Below are 20,995 nucleotides of genomic sequence, written 5' to 3'. Positions count from 1 at the left end.
CATATCTACTACTAGATCGGTTTTTGGTACTCGATGTCGAAGTCGAGTATCCGGCATCTCAAGCCCTCGGTGCACTGCCAATCTGGATGCGTTCGCCAGACCAGCGGTCGTCCTTCCGAAGCACTGGCCAGCTCGTCCCGTCGCCCTTGACCAGGGTTAATTCAAGCTTTGTGCCCAGCACGCGGAACTTGGACTTTTCCGGGTCAATTGGCGCAAACAGCTCGAAGCTATCCTTGTACCGCTTGTTATCCGTAGTTGGGAGGTCAAGGGAAATGGCATCAGGTGTAAAGTCGACCTTGGCGTTGTCCTTGTCGATTTTCTTCAAGTATAGTGAGACGTTCACCGATGTTGCCGTCTGGTAAAAGTCGTTTCTGGCAGACTGTCAGTTTGGCCGGAAAGGAAAAAAAAAAAAAATTCAAAGGTCTACCGATAAGATAGACAAGACAAAAACGCACCTGACCGTATCGACCTTCTCCTCACCAGCTGGCTTGCCCTTTCCGACAAAAAGATGCTTCTTCTTCTCAGTGCAGCCTTCAATCTTCAAGAACGCGTCAAACTCTAGCACCCTCCTCTTGCAGCATGACCAACCCTTGCTGCCCTCGTGGAAAACAGGTTGTCCAGGGTGGTGGACACACTTCTCCTCCTCGCGCGATACATCTGGGTTGTAGGTCGCACCGCAGCCTTTCCGGCGGCATGTAGCATTCGCCGGGACCGCAAGCTCGGGGTCATCTGATTCAGGCTCTTCAGGAACCGGCGTGGGCGGGTTCGACGGAGGAGGGATAGCAGGCGAATGTGTAGCAGGCCTAGGCACCCCGCTATCTTTTATCGGCTTCGGTGCCGCAACTGGAGCAGCAGCAACAGCGGGCTGAGCGGCCTTCTTCTCGGCCGGGGCAGGAGTGTCGTCAACGGCAGAATGTTTCCCAGTCGTGCAGGGTGGGATTTCCATAAACTCCTCAAAAGTAAGCACGCGGGGTTTACAGCAGTTCCAGCCTAATTCGACAAAACGGAAAGATTAGCGATGCGTTCCAGGAAATGCCACTGCCACTAACTCAGAGGGTACCTGCGAATTTTACACGCCTCCCCCCGGAACGCCGAATCAAGTTCAAGACAGGCCAGGATGATCGGGCTTTCTATAGCTACTTACCTTTCTGTCCTTCATGGAAGACCGGTGGGCCGGGGTGATACACACAGGGCTCGTCGGTGTCGGTGAACACTTTCCCGCAGCCTTTGTGGACGCACTTTGTAGCCATCGTGGGCGTTGCGCAGCAAATCAGCTAGATAGCAGAGAGATGGGGGTATCGAAGCGATTTGAAGAGGTTAAGAGCGAGATCAGAAGGTGGGGGAAGAGGGGAGTCTTTTCTCAAAGCAGCTCCTCATCAGAGCCCGAAGCGGTTTAGTCTGGGGAAGCTCGAAGATTCCATTACCGTCCTCTCGGGTTCGAACTTGGGCGGCGAACCCTCCAGCTCCGATTAGACCAGCCCATCAAATTAGACCACGGTATCAATCGAATTGGCCAATTCAATCCATTTCACTCGATTCTATATACCATGTTTCCCACCTCGCGCCTCCTCCAGGCCGCCCGAGTCACGCTTTTCACGCGTGCCGGCTGTGGGCTCTGCGACACCGCCAAACACACCGTCACCCAGCTGCATAAGCGGCGGCCATTCGACTACTCCGAGGTTGACATTATGGTTCCTGGCAATAAGGAGTGGAAGGATGTTTACGATTTTGATGTCCCGGTTTTGCATGTACAGTCTGCTATTACTGGGTCGCTTTCCGACCCGAAGAAGCTGTTCCATCGCTGGACAGAACAGGAGGTCGAAACGCTTGTTGACAATGCGGAGAAAACCGACTAAATTGCCAACTCATCCACATCGACCATGTCTATCAGGCTCCAGCATCTCTCAAATGTTGAACTAGCCGAGCTAGCGCCAAGTCTCAGTTTCCTTACCGCTCAGAGCTCGTCTTTGGGCGTCTGAGCTTTGGCCACCGTGGGAATTGCAGCGGCAGTGGTGGTAATCTAAGCCGGAAGACCGTCAGCTATGTCTCTCAATTTATCATAAGATCTGCGATGCCAATCGCAGCCGCTCGACAACGATAGAATCACACCTTAATGTCAGGATAGCAGCTGTATCTTCCATCCGTCTCGTCCCACCCAACCCCGTTATGAACAGTGAGCAGATTCGTCGAGTCGACTTCTCTTTTGATTCGGAGCAACCTAGCATAGTTTTCCTCCCCCCAGAACGAACCAATGGGGTCAGGCTCAAATGGATCTGCCTCGTTTTGATACGCGCCGCCACCGGGTGTAAGTTCTCGCAACGGATTCATTATCTCGTGCGTTGTCTGCCAAATCTCCTGAACCGTGCTTGGATCGGTTGTTGTGCCATCAAACTGCCGGGTAAGTATGACATGCCAGAGCCCATTTCGCCAGACTGGTGATACAGACGACGCTCCGGGGCCTCCAGGAAGATCTGTTTTTGGCATTGTACGAGAGTAGAGGCTGGGCGTCACGGCGTAGATTAGCAACGTGGAGGATGCCGGCACATCTTGCCCCCGCGCTGTATTTATTATGTTATGCAGAGTCGATGAGAGTCGCTGCTGGTTATCGCCTTTGAAGGATTCGTCTGGAATGAGACGAGAGGAGAGGGCCCAGGCTGAGCTGGGGAAAATCAAGTTCTCTTCACGAGCAATGATGGCTTGAAGGATGTTATAGTAATCCGCCGAGTTGACACTCGCGTTTCCTAACGTGCCCGAACCGGCAGGTCTGTTGGCAAGATCGATTAGAGGCTGCATGGAAGCCCGAGCCTCAGAAATATCCAGCATCGTAGTGCCCAGAGAAATCGTCGACGCTTCGCCCACCCCAGCAGGCAGAATGTATCCCCCCCAGCCTTCAGACGCCCATTTGTCGGCATTGGCAATGAGAGCTGAGAAAAACTCGGAGATGACATCTTCATTGATCCCAGCAATCGAGATTCGGGCAAACTGCATAGGCTTCTTGGGGTGAACAGAGTAACTCATCTCGGTCACCACTCCAAAGGTCCCGCCGCCGCCGCCCCGAAGAGCGAAGAAGATGTCCTGGTTCTGGCACCGGTTCGCAGTGATGTACCTCCCGTCCGGGAGAACAGCCTTGATCTGCTGGACGTTGTCGACGCCTAATCCCAGTTCATTCGACAACATGCTATGTCCACCACCAGCTATCCAGCCGGCGATACCGACACTGGGAGAGGTACCACCCACTACCCGATACCCGTGGGCATTTGCAAACTCGTACACTCCGTTAAACTGCTGTCCTGCACCGAAGGTTATCACGTCACCGACCGATTGCGAGCATTCATTGGGGATGAAGTCCTCGGTGAGTTCAATGGGAGGTTGGATATTATGTGTCCTGAAATGTCAACAACAACAACAATAATGCATACAGGAGCCAAAATACCAAAGCCCAAATGAATCAGGAGCTGAACTCCTACCCAAGTAATCATGCCCAGTATTCTTCACAACCAATCGAAGCCCGTTGTCGCTCGCAAAACGCAGCGTCTTCTGCACATCGTCCACTCCTCGCGCATCGACATACCTCCTCGAGACGCTTCCCTGCAAACAAGGTCCCGTGGCCAGGGTCGAATCTGGCACCGTAATCTTCATCGCACAGTTGTCTCCAGTCGCCTGGCATCCTGCCCAGTTCAACTGCTGGTAGCCGCCGAACTGGCCGGATACGAATACGGCATCGTCTCGGCTTTGTTGTAGGGCAGTGCACTGCTGAGTGTCTGCGGCCTATATTTGTCAGAACCGCCAAAACTAGCGGCAAATTCATGTCATACCTGCTCCTTCCTGTTGAAGATCTTGTAACAAGGTGCAAGCAGTGGTGCCCCATTATGCAATCGCCCAGAAACACTCGCGTTGAATGCCTCCCAGTCCGATTGGCTGACCGACAAAACCGAGCCAGGCCCGCTATCAAGAGCAGCCACTATCGGTGTAATAGCGATAGTGGCGCTGAGTGCCAGTAAAGCAAGTCCCATCTTTACCTCCCGCGTTGTAAGTAATATCGCCTGGTCCAGGTTGTATGGCAAAAGACAACAATGGAGGACGTCGCAAGATTATATATAACCTTGCCTATCGCCCTCGCCGTAGTGTCCATGCTCTCTTGTTGCACATATTCAGATATCTGGCGGGAATGACGTGTATTACTATTATTGGTGACTGTGGCGTTCTGGCTGGTTTTTATAGGACACTGGATGGCGGTTTGTGGGCAACATGCGAGTTCATGCAGAGCGAAGGAAAGCTCGCGTTCCACAGGGAACAGGTCGCACCCAGCTGCAGCTGCAGCTGCATTTGATTATGGTTTAGATAAAACCTCAATCATCTATGTGCTAGCTGATTTTAGGCGAGATAGCTCTCAACCTTCGACTATACTCTATTACACCAGTTAGCTGGGTGGACTGAGATATATCATGACTCCGGCCTCAATCGCAGCCTGTGGCAGAAAGACAGCATCTAACAACATAGTTAAATAAATATGTAGAAATATGAATCATAATTTTCATCGCAGGCCTTGATATTTACTACATGGTCCATATCTATTCGAACAATAATAGAAAGATCTTCTTTCAGACTTTGTTTACTTTATTCTTATCGCTGTAAGATATACAGTATTTTGTCCTTCTAAATCCCCTATAGAATCACAACAACTCTAGCTCTACCAACAAGCTCAAACTATGGCAAAGGAAGAGATTGCCATCAGCATTTGGGAAGGCCTTGCAAAAGTGGGACGAGAACGAGGTGGAACTCAGAAAGTGTACGGCGGGTGCTTTCACATGCCCACCAAAAGAATGGTGTCTAAAGATCTTTCAAAACAACCAACACTTGAGCGAGGTGGTGGAAATTGGACACATGTAATAAAGCTCACCACCGTTCTTGAGTTCCTGGTACCCAATTCCTATGGTACTGGAGGCCTGAGAAATCATAACAGAGCCAACACGGAAGTCAAGAGATCCTGTACAGAGCTTCATGAGACAGCCAAGATGGCTCAGAATCCACTCGGGGTGATTTGGGTGTGGTATTGCTCAATGCTCGGGGTATCTGCAATTCCTGTCATATCTACATTTGAACTGCACATCTCCTTCCTGTCCATTTGCGTGTTTTTCACCTGAGTATTGTAGGACGAAGCCAGACTGATAAAATACAAGTTGGCGAAGCTTCTTCTATATTTGTACGTAGTGAGCAGCGTCCTACGCTAGCAACTTGAATTAGGGTTAGGAAGCTTCACGTGGTCGCGGGAGATACTAAGGACGGACGGTATTTAGATCGGTTGTGAATCGCCGAGTCTGCATGATCTGACTTAAAGGGTATTTTCGATGCCGATACTTATACTAGCTGGTGATGAGGGGGGTTATTATATTTTATTGGTGATTTTGGCTGCGGCGTCCAAGCAGGCGAGTGAGTCAGAATTTGTGGATGTGCAGTGAAAATAAAGACACTTTTCTCTATATCTGCCTTCTAGCTAATAAATCGACGGAGAACAAAAGTGGCTAACACATTGGTATATGGACTCGCATCCAAAAGCGTCAAATCAACGAAAGAAAACAATCATATACCCGTTGCGGAACGATGAAATCTTGAATCTAACTAAGCCTTCGAAACCGCTTCAAAGGCCTGCTCTAAGGTTTTCAGGCCGGTCTTCAGCTGCTCCGCGGTGATGGTCAAAGGAGGGACGAACCGGAGACACCCGTCACCAGCGGTGATAATTAGCATGCCCCGTTCACGCGCGGCGGTGACAATTTCTGATGCCTTGGGGGCGAAGGCCCCAGAGAGCTGGAGGCCGAGAATAAGACCACGTCCGCGAACCTCAGAGACGAGGTTAGGGTACTTCTTCTGCAGGTCCTTGAAGCCAGAGACTAGCAGCTCGGACTTCTCCTGGACGGACTTTTGCAGTTCTGGAGAGGCAAGGCGGTGAATAATGTGGTGTGCAACGCGGCAGGCAAGAGGGTTACCACCGAAGGTGGTACCGTGATCGCCGGCCTTGATGTTGTCGGCCACGGTCTTGCCGGAGACGAGGGTGGCGCCGATGGGGATACCGTTGCCCAGCGCCTTGGCGGTGGTGAGGATGTCGGGGTGTGCAGCCTCACCGGATGCAGGCGCGAAAGAGGGGTGGGAGTGAGCCCAGAAACTGCCGGTTCGAGAAAGTCCGCACTGAATCTCATCAAAGATCAGAACGGCCCCGACCTCATCGCAGCGCTTGCGCAGAGCACTGAGGAACTCGGGGGTAGCAACGTTGACACCACCCTCACCCTGGATGGGTTCGACGATCACACCGCAGGTCTTCTCGGTGACGAGTTCTTGCAACTGGGGGATATCGTTGTATGTTCCGTACTTGAAGCCGGGGAGCATCGGCGAGAAGGGAGTCTGGTATTTCGGGTTTGGTGTAGCGGAGAGGGCGCCCATTGTACGGCCGTGGAATGAGTTCTGGAAGGATACGACCTCGTGCTTTGCGCCAGACGGGTCGCGGGCACGTCCGGTCTTACGGGCGAACTTGATGGCCGCCTCGTTTGCCTCGGTGCCGGAGTTGGAGATGAAGACTTGAGCGGCATCGCGCATGCCACCAGACTCGCGGGTTAATGTGATGAGGTCTTGGCTGAGAGCACCAACCCAGGCGTTATGGTAGAGGTTGGAGGCGTGAAGAAGGGTCTCGGCCTAACATATAACCAATGAGTATCAAGGGTGTTTTATGCATAGCTACTGTTGAATGCGTGCGTACCTGCTCGGCAATAATCTTTGCGATCTCCGGATCGCAGTGACCGAGAGAGTTTACAGCAATACCGGCTGTAAGATCCAGGTACCGCCTGTTCTCCATATCCCACAAGTAGCATCCTTGTCCCTTGACCATAATCGGGTTCGGTCGAACGTAGGTAGGAACAAGGTACGGTGCGCGCTCATTGACGAAAGCGACGGAGACGGAGTCGGCAGCAGGATCGGGGGTGATCACAGCATTCTTCCTGTGCATTAGTATACGCGATTGGACAAGAGAAAGCGGTAGCAATTGACTTACCTGAGCTCCTGAAGTCGCAGACAAATACCGCCGCTGCAGCGGTGACTCAACCGCGGAGACCACTCTCTTCGCCAGCGGCAGTCGCCGCGACGCCACACGAACAAATGACATTTCAGAATGCGAGCTCTGAAAGAATACAACGAGTTCACGAGCAATTGGGAGGTGTGAGGTGGTCAAGGAGGAAAGGAGGGGGATGCGTGGGGGAGAGAGCAAGAAGAAATGGCGCATCCAAAATCGAGCTGGATGGGGACTGATACTAAAGCGATATCGGCTTCGGCTCTTCACCTCCGCCGCCACTCCGCATTCTTCCTTCTTCGACTCATCCAGTTCCCTCCATACAAGCCAAGTGACTCACCCTCGTTGAATCTCTAAACACTAAACAACATGACGATCTCCATCGTATCCCGGCGAGTGCTAGCTCGCACGAGCCTGACACACCCCACGCGCGCCCTTTTCTCAACCTCCCGCGCCTGCCGCTCCGACGACTCCAAACCAGCCTTCGCATTCCGTCAAGGGCCCGCACCACCCAGACTCCCCGAAGAAGAACAAAAGGTCTTTGAACAACTTCAGAAACAATCTACAGGCGCATTCAGCACGCCTCGTTCGGCGCCGCAGATCAACCAGTCGCCCGACTCCGAACCCGCGAAGGCTGAAGACGGAGAGGAGTTTCATCCGGATATGAAACAAGGACTCAAGCCCGAGTTCGAGGGAGAGAAGAACCCTACGACTGGAGAAGTTGGAGGGCCCAAGAACGAGCCGTTGCGATGGGGAGCCGGCGGCGATTGGAGTTATGGAGGACGTGTTACGGACTTCTAGTTGGAAACTTCGTTGTTGATAGGGGAGAGGGTGATACGAAATATGAGCGATGTTGTACATTAATCGGCGTTTGTTTAGATTCAGTTGGATAAACTGATTTGTGCATGATTGATTTCGATACCTATGTCTGTATATTCTGCGAGTGGGCATGGCCACAGTACATAGTTCATGTTTTTTGGAATACCGCAGCAGGAAGTTAATCACTACAGGTGCTGAATTACAAAAAGTCGAAGCATTATCCGGCTGGTTGCGCTTAGAGTTTAGACATCGCAAACTAAGTTCCCTGTATGTTCGGATATTGTAGGTTTGAATATCTTTTATTCGTTTCTTATATTCGTTTCTTAGTCGTACCAGATAGCATTCATGCCGAATCCCTGTTCCGGGATATCCACGCGTGCTACGCGGGACAGGTTCTCGTCACGGAATCTATAAATCTCTACAAAGCCCAGCTGGTCATCGCAAAGAGCCAGCCACTCGTCACTGAAATCGCAAGGGCTCACGGCGTTGGAGTGACCGCCGCTAGTGGAAGTGGGGTGAATGAATAGCTGACGCTCAATGTTGCCGCTTGGGCCCAGCTTGAAAGCAGTAATGTAGCCGGTAACATCGAAGTGGTTACTGCGGGTGGTTGCAAAAAGATATTCGCCGCTGCGGGTGGTGAAAGTGACGTCGCCGCGGTACTTGTTACGCGGGGGAAGGCCTACGTTAAAGTTAGGGCAGGGTTGATTAAAGCAACTTCGTTGATGGGACGTACCAGGAGGAAGCAAGGGGTAGGTTATGTGGGTGAAGACAGGTTTGTGCGTCCTCTCATCGATGACATATACAGCCAAACGATTGCCAGCCTCCATAAGAGCATAGAGGTACTTTCCGCTGGGGTGAATCTCGACCCAGCGGGGGTGGTCACCTGGATCAGGGGCCTCGAGGCAATCAACCAAAGTTAGTTCGCCGGTTGTAGCATCCTTAATATGTGTCCAGATCTTGTTGGCTTGTAGATCGGCTGAGTATAGGTAGGTCTCGGTAGGATCGAACACCATGCCGTGGATGCCGGTGTTGGGCTCGTACTCATAGTTCTGCACGTTCTTGGCGAGACGGCCATCCGACTCTACTGAGAACACATTTCCGAAGCCAGCGTACTTATAGAAAGGGTTTCCGTAGACGTTATATGGGGGCTTGTGGGCTGCAAGTACAAAAATTGCGCGGGTGTTTGTGTCCTCGTTGGCGGCCAAGGCTGCGAACGACCAATGTCAGTGAGACCCAAGGACAGCCAATGCTATACAGAAGGAATACGTACGGTGTCCGGCCACGGGATGCGATACCTGGTGAACAATATCGGTAGGGCTGTTCACGGCGAAACTATTCCACTTCTTCATAGCAGAGCCATAGATCGCTTTTTTGTCGTGCTGCTTCGGTTAGACTGAGCCAATTGAGAGGCAAGGTATCCATGAACATACAGAGAATGCCATCCACGAGATTGGCTCGGCTTCAGGAATGTCGGTCTTCTTGACCAACTCTAGGGTCAGAGCCTCATCATCGAATGCGACTGTATAGATGCGACCTGGACGGGTCCAGGTGCCCACCATCAAATGATGCTTCATTCTGACTGATTGACCGACAGATCGCAATTGACGTAAAGATCTAACAGAGGTAATAGTCCTCACACGCCACATAACCAGAAGCAATATAGAAGAAGGAGGGGAGGATGTCGCGAGCGGAGAGTGGTTAAGGACGGCAATCAATCACGGCAGCGGGCTGATGTTGCCTGAGGCAGTAATCCCCAGGGCCCCGCGAACAGCGGATGAAGACATTGCCGCGCTGTGGGACACCATTGACGATAGCGATTCCCAATTCTATGTCATAAGCAAATCACAGAAGCTAATTGGCGCGTATACAATGAATTGGGCTTCTAGACTATCCATCGTATGAAGCGTCTGTGGCACGCAGGATTGGCGGTTGGCCTTCGGAATCAGTGGTTGAAGGCCTCGGCCCTGAATATAGAGGGCGGTGAATACCGGCAAACCCCAGCCTTAGTAGGTCATGTGACTTCGTGTCGCGTCGGCCTACGCATATCAGCCATCCGTGTTTTGGCTACACTCTCTCCTCTACAGCTCCAGCATTGCTCCCGCTCAACCAATTTTCTGAGGAAACTCCGTTTGTTACCGCTTACGGCTACGGCTACAAAGGATACTTGTCCCATTCACCCCTCTTCTGCGTCGAACCCAATCTTTCCATGTCCGAATCTCCCCAGTCTGGTTTCACCTCTTGCCTGCAAAGGCACCCTTACAGATGTACCTCCTTCAACTCCCTAATTTCAATTAGACACGCTGAATAGCTCGAGTAGAGCGACTGCTGTTTAATGGAAATTGGGAATCTAACCCTAAGTCACTCTTGTCGGTTGAAGTGTTTCGCAGTGAAGCATGGGGGCTGCTCAGGAGTCAATTAGCTTTGACAAAAGACAGCTCTCCAGAGCCGAAAGGCACTAAAAGACGGAATACCATGCGTTTTCAAGTCCAAATCAGGACACGCGTCGGTCATCCAATGCTGGGTCTTCCATGCGGATCAACAGGGACGGGTTCGTCTATGCCGGAGACCAAGAAACTGGGAATCAACCGTGTGAGCTGCATCGAGCATCCTTGGATGTATTTCGCTGGCTTTCATCAATGTGGACCCAAGTGCGAATCATTGCATGTTGCCTGTCGATCTTTCTGAACACAACAGTAGTCTTTCGGACTTGCCTACATACGGTCATATAGTCGGGGCTGTCAATAGGGAAAATCCACTTGTCGGAATCAATCGAATCAACTGGTTCAGGCCTCTGACGAACAGATTCGATTGTAGCAAGGTTTTCCTTTTATTGTTCCACCGCAAGTATGACTTGGATGGTCATAAAACACCTCCAAACCCTTCGGCCTGTTGTCACGTTCCGGTATCGATATTTTCACCAACCCAGTTTCGCCCATTCTACTCTCTCCAAGGCTAGCGAACTGCAAATCAAGGCAGCAGCCACCGATTTGCTTCATTCATTTGAAGTCCGATCCACTGCATTAACCATCTCTTTGCAATGTAGATTGCAAGTTGATCGATGGGCTCCGACACCTTCTCTCAAGAAGCGGTTTTTGGGGATGTTCTTTGTCCGTTTCAACTGCCCTCCAACTTTTACAATGCGGAGAGGAAATCAAAAACTTGTCCCTGGAGGTACTCTGTCACACACAGGAGGATACACCACTGGGTAACGTTCACGACCCGAGAAGGAAACTGGGCCCATCGACATAGAAGAGTCTCGACAAGTACTCCCAGCCATCACCCTCTGAAACGAACACGTGGAATTCTCTTCACAAAAGATTGCGAGATGGACACCAATGCTGCAAGCATGTTCACAACCCTCTACCGTCTATAGACCCTCCAATACCCTCACTCCGATCTCACCGATGACCCCCGCCTCATGATCACCCGTAACCCAGGATTCTATCAATGAACTCGCGGCGGGACCTCTCTCGTGTGAGGCTCAAAGTCCAGGCTTGTCTGCTGCTTGTTAGAAGATTCTATCTAGGGCCGGAATATTCATGGTCTGACGTTATCGTGGGTTTCTTGGGCTTGGGGAATTGGATGGTGTTCTGTTGGTGTTCGTTCGTGAACGGCCGTTTCCTTTCGGGGAGACGGCCCTCCTTTTTTTCTTATACGTCTCCCCGATCTACCTTCCCTCCCTTTTTTTTTGAGATCTGCGTGTTGAAGTGGCTAACTACCGGAGCAGGTTACTGAGTCTGCGCAATCCGTGGGAAGATGGAGTATTGGAGGCTTGCCATGCGTATACAATTGGGTTTGATATTGAAATTCGATAGTAGGAATCGATGTCAGGGCATTCACCAGAGTTATAGTCTATTGCAAAAATGGTTCATGTTATTAATTAAAGAATGTCTGTTTTCATGTCTTCATAGCATCGTATATAACCCAAGGCCCAAAAACCCAAGACGCCAATTTGCTTTGATTCCCATCCCAGTTCCAGATTCACCGCGCTTACCCCAATTTAAAATGAAACCAAAAAACGGAGGTCGACCAAACTTCTGACTCTAGGAAGGACTGGTCAGGTCAATCAGAGCTCCTGAATAAAAATAACCCTCTCTACAATCCAGTCTACAAGCGCCTGCCCCTCAGTCTTCCACCGACCAGTTCGCCACATCTCATCAACCCAATACCAGAAACTCTTCCCGCGAGGGCCCATGATCATCGTCGAATATCTCCTGTCGACTCTTCCCGTTCGCATGGAAAGGTCGCGGTTGACATTGACAGCAGGGATACGTGCACCAGCACCAGCACCCCCGTCAGTACCACCAGCCATCTGGTGTCTAATGCGCCACTCGCACTCGGCCTTCTCGCCTGCGCGCCGCGCAACGGCTTCTTCGTCTTCATCTTGGTAGAGCTCGCATTTGTTGCATGCTGTGCAGCGCGCGCCAGGATTGACGCGGAAATGTTCGCAGAAATGCCTGTAGCCTTCATGCTCTTCTTCTTCGTCGTCGTCGTCGTCGTCTTGTTCCAGTGCGGGCCCATTGCCGAATGGGTTGAGGTTTTCCTGGTATCGGAGCCGCCGTCTATTTCCCGGGGGGGTTAGTGGTGGCCCCAAAGCCTTACGGCAGAGATAGCACATGGAGTATCCGCAAGTGCAGGTGAGTTTGTTGCAACCCGAGGATTTGACGAACGAGAGGCCGCATCGTGGACATGTGCGTTTCACTGCGGCGGTGCGAGCTGCCTCGACGGTGGCCCGGAGATCAAGGAGTAAAGGTTCATGGCAGACGTGCGGATCGCGCCATGGTTTCTGGCATGTAATGCAGCTGGTCCGCCGGCAGTTCATATTGGCGCAAGTGAATTTCTTCATCCGGAGTTTAAGGCGAAGATTGAATAGCGCGTTATTAAAAATGGTAGGAATAGCTGTAGGTTTCAGTAAATAGAGAGCCGCGGCAATCAGAAGTAGAAAAAGTATCGTATCCAAGAAGAGAATCGTCATGACAAAGGTAGAAATAAGTCCGTTCTGGCGGAACCGCCAGTTAACACCGGTTGTGGGTGGATGGTAGACAGGGTCAACCTCTGCGTAGGAACAAAACGGGCACCGTATCAGCTTGAACTGAGAGCGGAGAAGCGCGTCGGACGCAAGTCGAGATTCAAATTTGGCGTAAGTCTCAGCACCCGCTTTCTCGAGAAGGATCGCACGTTTGACGAGATCGGCGCTGAGAATCCCGGTACACGGCTCATTCGTAGATGGTGCTAGACACTTTAATGTCGACCTCTCAACGTCAACGGACGTGGCCCAGCCCTGCCCGAAGAGTGCTTGGTGAACAGTATGTCGGATACAGTTGAAGCAAATGAAATGCATGCTATCAGAGCAAGTCGAGATCTGCTCAAACGTAACGTCCGTAAAACAGCACTCGCACTCATACAACGCACTAGCCGCCTCGGCCTCCTTCTCATTCAAATCCTCAGCCAATTCCAAATCGACCCGTTCCCGCTCCTCCCGTCGTGCTCGAAGTATTGGCGCCAGCAGCGCCTCATGCAGTTCATTATCCAAAGCCTCACACCCAGTCTCCCTTAACCGGGGCACAGACTCCCCATCCGGCAGACGCTGCCACAGCATCAGCGGATGACTATCATCCTTATCCTTCTTGCGTCTAAACGACGGAAGAATACTATTGAACGTAGCCCGCCACGTCTTCTTCGACAGATCCTGCAAAACCGGTCTCGCCCGGGGATAACAGAAATTAACTTCCGCAAGCACAGCATCCACGGTACTCCGACTCAACCCAGTGAACTCCTTCGCCAGGATCCCTTTCACAGCGGCCTTGTACTCCTCCGTCCGGAACTGCTCGTCGCGGGGAACCAAAGACTCAGCTTCATGGGGAATCACGCCCTGCACCGCCGCGGCACCCTCTCCCCCTGTGGGCCCAGTTGACGGAACGTTCCATCGCCCTGCTACCCATTTATCCTTGTGCCGAATGAGCTGATCAACGCAGACATGCAGTCGACTCTTCCCGTCAAACCGGACCAGCAGTTCGCGGAAGACTTCAATTTTGACATCGGGAAATATTCGAACGAGGGCTTCCAGGGAGTTATTGAGTTCCTCCTGCTCTTGTTTCTGCTCTTCGAGGAGTGTGGGGAGGGGTGTTCGCGAGCGAGATTGAGACTGAGATTGAGGTTGCGATTGTGATTGTGAACTCCCGCCGCCGGCGAACGGGTTATTACGTAGAGCTTCGCTCAGGGTTGTAGAGTAGCTGGTGGTGTTGTTGCTGCCATTTCTCTGTCGATGCGGGGAGGTAGTTGCTGATCGGGATCGGGAGAAGCTAGACACAGATAGCGAGAGCACCATTGTGTTGCATTGGAGTGGAGGTGGGGTAGAGACAGGGCTGCTACATATCGTCGGGCGATGTGTAAATTTAAGGTGTCAAATTAGCAGAAGAGAGGGACAGCGAAGGAAAAGAGCGAGCCCGAGTGGCGTGTGACTGGGATTTGTGAAGGTTGTCTGTCAGCTTACAGAGTTGTTCTTTTGGGCAGGGCCCAGGCAGCCGCGTCACCTGATCTGGGCGAGACTGCAATCTACAATGTATTCACAGTCACGTTGCAGGCAACTGTTATGCTGAAAATGGGTTTGTAAGTTATGCATTCATATGTACTTTCTCATCTCTTTGGTTTGAGTCTTCACTTGGTCATTAACATCACCTCAGGGCATCCGCTATCTATCTTCATCAAATCCCGATAGACAACATTCAGGAACAATATTAGTTCGATAAGTCTACTAATGGATATTAGAATTAAGTGTACTTCTCATGATCAACCTCCCGGGTCATGATTCAAGGTTGCGTGATCCGACCAAAGTTTCATGTATTCAAGAACCACTTTAGAGTTCTTTCTTCAAGAAATGCTCCGGCTTATGCGTGGTCTCATAATCAACATGGACATAGGCACGCTCAACATCAGGCAGAGACTCGAGTTTCGTCTGCAGCTCTTCAGCAACGTCATGCGTAGCGCGCAGGGAGTCAGACGGGTCCATGACAATGTCGACCTCGACAACGAGACGCGGACCAGAGGTGTAAGCGCGGACAGTGTCGATGGCCGTGATGAGAGGGGAATGGGTCATAGCTTTGAACTATGTTAGCATCGCAATTCGTATATAAATAGAAATGGTGGGTTAGACATACAGATATAAGTAATTAACTGCTGCATCTTCGTATCAGCAGTAACACCAATGAGCAGCTGGAACTCATGATAGGCTGTGTGAAGCCAGAGACAGCTGATAAGGACGGAAAGAATAATAGCACCCATCGGATCAATCCACCACCTCAGCTTACTCCCACCAACAGAAGTAAGTATACCAAAGCCATTAATAAGCAGATCATTGCGATGATCCTCCCAAAGAATCCGAATCTGAGAAACCTGATTCCTCAGCGCAAAGCAATAAACGAAGAGCGCAAACTTGGTACAAAACGCCACAGCAACCGCAATAACAGACGGGAGATGGAAATCCCCCGTCTCACTATCCGACCCGCCAGCCAAATCCCTGATCGAGAACGCAATCAGCAGTATCGAAACAGCCGTCATCAAAAAGCAAAACGTAATATTCCCCGCCGTCTCAATCCGCGCCTTCCCAGCAGGAAACTTGCGCGGGTCAACCCGGTTCACGGTCTTATTGCACAGCAACAACGTCAGATTGGACAACGGATCAAACACTGAATCCGCCATCGTCGTGAACAGCGATAGCGACGCGGACGCAATAGCTCCGTATAGCTGTAAAATCGAGAGCAAAATATTCGCCACGAAACTCCCGTAGATCGCGATCTTATATTTCATCTGGTTATTGGTGTTCAGCTCTCGTGCGTCCCGTCTGTGGTCCTCAACGGGCTTCAGCATCCGCTCGATATTCTCGTTCTGCGTCTGGTAGAAGCCCTGCAGCTCTCTGCGCGCAGAGGCATTCTTCAACGTCTTCAACGTCGGTACTGTCGAAAGGGCCGATGACGAGCGCACTGCCTGCGGTGGGCTTGTCGTTGAATTATGACCGTGTCCGTGTCCCTGTCCATGTCCATGGCGTTTCCGTGATGTGTTGGCTAGCGGATGCAGTGCCTGGATTTCCTCATCTGATTTGAGCTTCGACGCTAGCTGGAACGGATCGTTTTCTTCTGTGTATCGGGGTGGTTGACCCTCTTCGTCGAAAGCACTGTTGTGTTGAGAAGCTTGGTCCTCTAGCGCGGTGGTAGTACCCTCAGTGAGCGAGTGGTCGCGGGCGTGGCCGTAGGAGCTAGTCTGGAAGGGATGGGGATGATGCGAGGCGCTGTGTCGGAAGTGGCTGTCCTCCATGGTGATGGCAGGCAAAATTGCCTATATTTTGAGCCGGCGAGAAATTGGTGATTCAACTGAATGTGTGGTTTTGAAGAAGAAAGAAAGTGATCAGCTTGAGGTTCACCGATAACTCTCGGCCAAGGGTTGCATCACGTGGGGCGATCTTATCAGATCTGGGCGCCATCGCATAACCATGAATCCATGAGATTCACTAGGGTCACTTGGCAGAAATTGTGAAGATCTACTCAATCAGGGCGAGATATAGAGAATATTGGTATTGTATTATATACGTCAATCCACACGTCGTAAAACATTAAGAGAGGCTTTCTCTTCAAGCCACTATGTAAGCACCAACCAACCGATCTATCAAGTGTAGTGGCCAACCCTGCAATCGCATATACCGCTATTCGTCATATATAAGTTGCGAAACTCTGCATCGACACTAAAACCACATAATCCCGGCCACTAGACCTATCACTATAGCCATTGAACTGCCGCGCATGTGCTCTGAATCTCGTCTAAACCCGATATACTTGGACTGGCCAGCAGTCATTAATGTAGGTGTTGGTTGTGAGTCTTTTAGGCCCCGGGATATATCTGGCTGTGATGAGCTGCCATTGTTCAGCAGCAATTCTTCTCCTGAAGTGCGCTCCGGTTGGGCTTGTTCTTCGGGATGTAGGTGCTCTAAATATTCCTGTTCGTCCTTAGAAGGTGCGGGTGCGGGGTTGTTGGGTATTAGAGGTTGGTTATAGTTGGGCGAGGGATAACGAGTCGTCAAACTCTCAAAGTAGTGACCTCCAGCATGACAGACCTGCTGCCATGTTTCATGAATAAACAAAGGTAATCGAAATAACAAAGAACCTTCAGTGGAGTACTCCGCTGGTGATGATACATCGAGCTCGTTGGCCGGCGTTGGTTGGCGCTGCTGGCCACTAGATGACGCCGGTGATATAGAAAGGTTGGTGAGAGTCCGCGTAGGATGCGTAGATGCAGTAGATATCTCCTCAACGGACTCTTGCCAAGGCGGAAGAGGCTGCGTCATTTGTTGATCATCCCAGCGTTGGAACATAAATTCCTTAAAAGCAGTTACGCCTCGCGTTATGCTCGATGGTTCTTTCGTTGCAGAGTACGTTATGGGATCGTTTCCTAGCTCCGCACCGAACTCAAAGGAGCTTCGCGGAGGAACATTTATGGCGGAGTGATGTGGCTGTGCATTGCGATCAATGCACGAGGAATAAAAGTCCCCGAATAGCCACGATTTGCAGTTGTTACTGCTCACAAGTATTCGCGATCGGGTATGGGTATCGATAGAAGCATTCTTGACGCGGGAGGAAGAATCTTCAGATGCCGTCAGTCAATCAGCGTCCAGCAAGACCACGAGTCAGACGCAAGGGGGAGAGGAGGATCAATAAAATCACATACATCGCCCATCATAGCGGGGAAGCCCCAGGTACGCGAGGTGTGCGCTGTAAAACCCCCATTCTTTCGCGAGTGTCGGCACCAGAGTGAGCAGGCAGAAAATAACCAGGGCGAGAAACGGGACTGTGCCGGGTTTCTGCAGGCCCGACCGCATGATCCTCGCTCGCGCTTCCAGAAGAAGCCTGCTCTTGCAGCTGCTGCGAGAGCCTCAGAGCCAGGCTTCAGCAGCCGATAAAAGTCCTAGTGCTTGCTTGGGGAGCTCCGAGGACGACCAGCTTCATTGCTGAAGGACGCAAGTAGAGGAGCTGCTGTCAACTGGTAGTAGTGGTGGGAGGGGTGTAATATCCGCTTTTTGGCACCCTTATGTCGACTGTCAAACCCTGTCGGTCCCCTTTTTTGTTTTTTTTTTCCGAGTCTGCCGTAATTATGGTCCAAGTTAATCCCGACTTCGATCTTCGTCTCCCGGGCCCGAAACCGGTTTATTGGCGAATCAATAGTGCGGGTGGAATTGAAATCGATCGGTCAGTCGCTCGCTCATTCGGTTCGGTCGGTGAGCATAAAAGCAAGCAGGAACAAGCAAGAGCAGCGCAACTGGGAAAACAATACACGCCCGGGGCAACAATTCCACAGGGAGATACAGTTTAAGGTGGTGGGACTGAGGGGTGGGAGATGCAGGGCAGGGAGGATAAAATATGAGTGGCTTGATCGATGCTGCCTATCGCGCTGGCAACAGCCTTACTGACGTCCTTATCCTGCTGCTTCCCCCGGGTCCCAGTATTCCAATGGAGGGGCGTTGCAGAGATTGCGTGCGTGGAAGTCGTGGGTGGAGATGACGTAAAAGACAGCGACAAGGTAACTCGAGCTGCAACCGGATGATAAGCCCGCAGGGCGTTGCAGCAGCCAAGAAAGAGAATTACGAGTCCCCCAAGCTACGAGCCGGGTTATTGGTTGGCAGGCTGGTTAAACATCAGCACTTGCAGTTTGGAATTCTTCTTTTTTTCCCCAGACTGGATCGTTTCCTGTACCGGGTTGCTGCCTGAGGTTTCACTTTTGACTTTTGCGTTGTGCCGCTTGCGTTCAATGCCTGAGGCTGCACTCTTTCCTCAGCAACTAGTTGAATAATGGAGTCGGTTTTCATGTACTAGATACCACTGTAAAAACGATGGTGGTTTTAAGACAACTAATACCTTTCTATTGACTAGATACAGTGAATTGAAAAATGAATATAAAAACTAGGACCAACCTGCATCCGTTATATACACAGAACTCGACCAGAGGACCTCAGGAATATCGAAGAGAAAATCGAAGAAAAACCAACAAGATAGATATAGTTCTGGAAAGACCCAGAGGGATGAAGAAAAATACAAGAGCAGCCAAAAAAAGCCAAACACCAGCGCAATGAAAGATGGCCTGTGGTACCAAAAACTGTCGCAACATTTCTCGTTAAAATGTACATAAAATAATCAATCGTCAATCGGCATCTGCATCAGCATCAACGTCGGGTATCAGATCGGATTCAACATAGTCGGATTCGGCACCGCAGCAGGCGATTGGCCAGTCCTCACGGTTGTAGTGGCGTTCATCGTCGTAGGCTTAGGCGTTTTTGGAGACGGGGGCATAGGTGTCGTCGCCGCGGTCCTCGGCGATGTTTTCCTCGCAGTCGTTGGAGTCCGGTTCCCTTCGCTGCGCGAGCTTTCAGCTCTGGGTGTCACACTACGAGTTGTGCTTCCTCCATTACTACTCTTTTTAGCGCTGCGCTTCACCATTTTGCCCAAGAGTCCGACGATTTCGGCTGCATCTTCGAAACTTTCATCGTCCATGCCTTCTCGCGCATTGTAAACATCGGCAATGGCTTGTTTTGCGAGTTTGCGGCTCGCATTGGCGTCGTGGAGACAGTCATATATGTATGCGGCGTATTCGAGCTTTATGGATAGGCGTAAGGGGTGTGAGCCGGGGAGGAACCGTTCGGCTAGGAGGGCGGCATGGTTAAAGCAGGCGGTTGCGGTAGGTGTATAGTCGAGGGAAGGTAGAAGGAATGAGGAGATTGGTCGAGGTGCCTGGACAGGCGCGAGGCCAGGGGGCACCTGCGGCACTTTCAAGGTGCGCTGCGATATGTCGAAGGCGTCTGGGCGCTGGCTGGGAACGGATATAACTTCGGGTTGCTTTGCGCTGAATGATAATCGTGAATTCGGATCTCGCGGTGATGGTTCAGGTTCTGATGCCTCGTTGGAGATAGTCCCGTTGCTGGAGAGGCTGCCGATTCCTGGTGAGTGGACGGCGGGTTTGTTATGGAATAGGACGAATATATGGTAGAATGAGGCTCTGAGTTTATAAGCTAGGATCTTCAGCTCCACGAAACCTTCCACCATGGGAAGGACGAATTCTTCGAGAATCAAAAGACCTTCGCGCGAAAGCCATACGATGTGGTAGTACAGCTGGAGGGACTTTGTTTCGCGAGTAGGGTCCAGTCGCCGTCGTCGCCGTGCGCGAAGCAGTTTGTTTGAGAGCATAACCGACAAGCCCAGTATCTTATACAACATAGCCGATAAGAATGGGCTTTCCAGGCCCATCACGGCGGCAAAGTTGCCCAAGGCCTTTTGGTCTACCTCGGCTGAAGCCATCCAAAAGAACAGTGACTCGCGATCTATAACAGAAATGCAATCTTCAGGATCATTAGCCTGGCTGGTCGTCAATTGAGACATCGTGGTAGGTAGGCAAGGAGCAAAAGCATTCGGAATTGACATCGCAAGCATGGTCGGAGCCTGGGGAGCGGAGGAATTTGCCAACTCGCGGGGAATCAGAGTATAAATGTTCTGAGCAAGACAGAGACACGTCCAACGCGCTCTCCAGGGCCATTGGCAAGCGACATGGGTCGAAGACCGAGCGCCAAAAACACAAATGATCTTACCTCGAAGCGCGCACAAACAATCAATAATCAAGAGCAGTCTGGTTCTAAACCATATGACTTTTCATGCTCATCCAGCGCTTAGGAACCGGTGGGTTGGGACTTGATTCGTCTATGCTTGCAATCAGGGGTTGATATTCCGTGCAGATGAGGGATCAGTTCTGCATACTGCGGGCGCCTGCCTTTGACTCTCTCAATTCTGAAGCAAATCGCGGTTTCACAAGCAACGGTGGGGGATAGACTGTCGAAGTAAAAAACAAAAACCTACCAGAGCTTCCAAAGCGAAGAGGATATGTTACAAGTATAGGTACCAAAGCAATTGAGCCTCCCAATGAACTGTCGCGACTAAAATAATTCTGTACAGTGCGGACTCTGGGGATAGAAAGGCAAATAAATAATGCGAGAGTGGAAAAATTCACAGGTTAGAGAAAAAGGAATGAAAGAAAAGTGAAGTTGTCTCAGTGCACAGTCCGGTCAGTGTTCCTCCAGCGATCTCGGCTGGGTGC

At 51.2% G+C, this 20,995-nt stretch overlaps 12 protein-coding genes across 12 annotated transcripts; 3 read left to right on the top strand and 9 right to left on the bottom strand.

The window, feature by feature from the left end:
• Positions 1 to 58: 58 nt before the first annotated feature.
• Positions 59 to 1,250, bottom strand: APUU_50612S (cysteine and histidine-rich domain-containing protein; the record flags this gene model as incomplete). Its single annotated transcript, XM_041705628.1, has 3 exons — positions 59 to 371; positions 456 to 990; positions 1,145 to 1,250. The coding sequence occupies 3 exons, from the start codon at positions 1,248 to 1,250 to the stop codon at positions 59 to 61; spliced, it is 954 nt and encodes a 317-aa protein (XP_041558095.1).
• A 297-nt stretch (positions 1,251 to 1,547) lies between these two features.
• Positions 1,548 to 1,856, top strand: APUU_50611A (glutaredoxin family protein; the record flags this gene model as incomplete). The annotated part of the gene is made up of 1 exon (XM_041705627.1): positions 1,548 to 1,856. The coding sequence occupies one exon, from the start codon at positions 1,548 to 1,550 to the stop codon at positions 1,854 to 1,856; it is 309 nt and encodes a 102-aa protein (XP_041558094.1).
• A 247-nt stretch (positions 1,857 to 2,103) lies between these two features.
• On the bottom strand, positions 2,104 to 3,177 carry APUU_50610S (uncharacterized protein; the record flags this gene model as incomplete). The annotated part of the gene is made up of 1 exon (XM_041705626.1): positions 2,104 to 3,177. The coding sequence occupies one exon, from the start codon at positions 3,175 to 3,177 to the stop codon at positions 2,104 to 2,106; it is 1,074 nt and encodes a 357-aa protein (XP_041558093.1).
• A 216-nt stretch (positions 3,178 to 3,393) lies between these two features.
• Positions 3,394 to 4,013, bottom strand: APUU_50609S (uncharacterized protein; the record flags this gene model as incomplete). Its single annotated transcript, XM_041705625.1, has 2 exons — positions 3,394 to 3,768; positions 3,816 to 4,013. 2 exons carry the CDS (start codon positions 4,011 to 4,013, stop codon positions 3,394 to 3,396), a joined length of 573 nt encoding a protein of 190 aa, XP_041558092.1.
• Positions 4,014 to 5,619: 1,606 nt separating this feature from the next.
• Positions 5,620 to 7,150, bottom strand: ARG8 (acetylornithine transaminase; the record flags this gene model as incomplete). Its single annotated transcript, XM_041705624.1, has 3 exons — positions 5,620 to 6,684; positions 6,749 to 6,982; positions 7,040 to 7,150. 3 exons carry the CDS (start codon positions 7,148 to 7,150, stop codon positions 5,620 to 5,622), a joined length of 1,410 nt encoding a protein of 469 aa, XP_041558091.1.
• Positions 7,151 to 7,423: 273 nt separating this feature from the next.
• FMP21 (succinate dehydrogenase assembly factor 4) lies at positions 7,424 to 7,855 on the top strand (the record flags this gene model as incomplete). Its single annotated transcript, XM_041705623.1, has 1 exon — positions 7,424 to 7,855. The coding sequence occupies one exon, from the start codon at positions 7,424 to 7,426 to the stop codon at positions 7,853 to 7,855; it is 432 nt and encodes a 143-aa protein (XP_041558090.1).
• A 341-nt stretch (positions 7,856 to 8,196) lies between these two features.
• Positions 8,197 to 9,519, bottom strand: APUU_50606S (lactonase family protein; the record flags this gene model as incomplete). The annotated part of the gene is made up of 4 exons (XM_041705622.1): positions 8,197 to 8,552; positions 8,607 to 9,080; positions 9,144 to 9,252; positions 9,304 to 9,519. The coding sequence occupies 4 exons, from the start codon at positions 9,517 to 9,519 to the stop codon at positions 8,197 to 8,199; spliced, it is 1,155 nt and encodes a 384-aa protein (XP_041558089.1).
• Positions 9,520 to 10,719: 1,200 nt separating this feature from the next.
• APUU_50605A (uncharacterized protein) lies at positions 10,720 to 11,082 on the top strand (the record flags this gene model as incomplete). Its single annotated transcript, XM_041705621.1, has 1 exon — positions 10,720 to 11,082. One exon carries the CDS (start codon positions 10,720 to 10,722, stop codon positions 11,080 to 11,082), a length of 363 nt encoding a protein of 120 aa, XP_041558088.1.
• Positions 11,083 to 11,939: 857 nt separating this feature from the next.
• APUU_50604S (E3 ubiquitin-protein ligase) lies at positions 11,940 to 14,201 on the bottom strand (the record flags this gene model as incomplete). The annotated part of the gene is made up of 1 exon (XM_041705620.1): positions 11,940 to 14,201. One exon carries the CDS (start codon positions 14,199 to 14,201, stop codon positions 11,940 to 11,942), a length of 2,262 nt encoding a protein of 753 aa, XP_041558087.1.
• A 528-nt stretch (positions 14,202 to 14,729) lies between these two features.
• Positions 14,730 to 16,183, bottom strand: APUU_50603S (cation diffusion facilitator family transporter; the record flags this gene model as incomplete). The annotated part of the gene is made up of 2 exons (XM_041705619.1): positions 14,730 to 14,971; positions 15,031 to 16,183. 2 exons carry the CDS (start codon positions 16,181 to 16,183, stop codon positions 14,730 to 14,732), a joined length of 1,395 nt encoding a protein of 464 aa, XP_041558086.1.
• A 424-nt stretch (positions 16,184 to 16,607) lies between these two features.
• Positions 16,608 to 17,738, bottom strand: APUU_50602S (uncharacterized protein; the record flags this gene model as incomplete). Its single annotated transcript, XM_041705617.1, has 2 exons — positions 16,608 to 17,503; positions 17,588 to 17,738. 2 exons carry the CDS (start codon positions 17,736 to 17,738, stop codon positions 16,608 to 16,610), a joined length of 1,047 nt encoding a protein of 348 aa, XP_041558085.1.
• A 1,351-nt stretch (positions 17,739 to 19,089) lies between these two features.
• Positions 19,090 to 20,337, bottom strand: erg27 (the record flags this gene model as incomplete). Its single annotated transcript, XM_041705616.1, has 1 exon — positions 19,090 to 20,337. One exon carries the CDS (start codon positions 20,335 to 20,337, stop codon positions 19,090 to 19,092), a length of 1,248 nt encoding a protein of 415 aa, XP_041558084.1.
• Positions 20,338 to 20,995: the final 658 nt, after the last annotated feature.

This window comes from Aspergillus puulaauensis, chromosome 5, assembly GCF_016861865.1.
Source record: "Aspergillus puulaauensis MK2 DNA, chromosome 5, nearly complete sequence".
NCBI lineage: Eukaryota > Fungi > Ascomycota > Eurotiomycetes > Eurotiales > Aspergillaceae > Aspergillus > Aspergillus puulaauensis.
The sequence above is the reverse complement of the archived record's forward strand: the minus strand, read 5'-3'. Positions and strand labels throughout refer to the sequence as shown.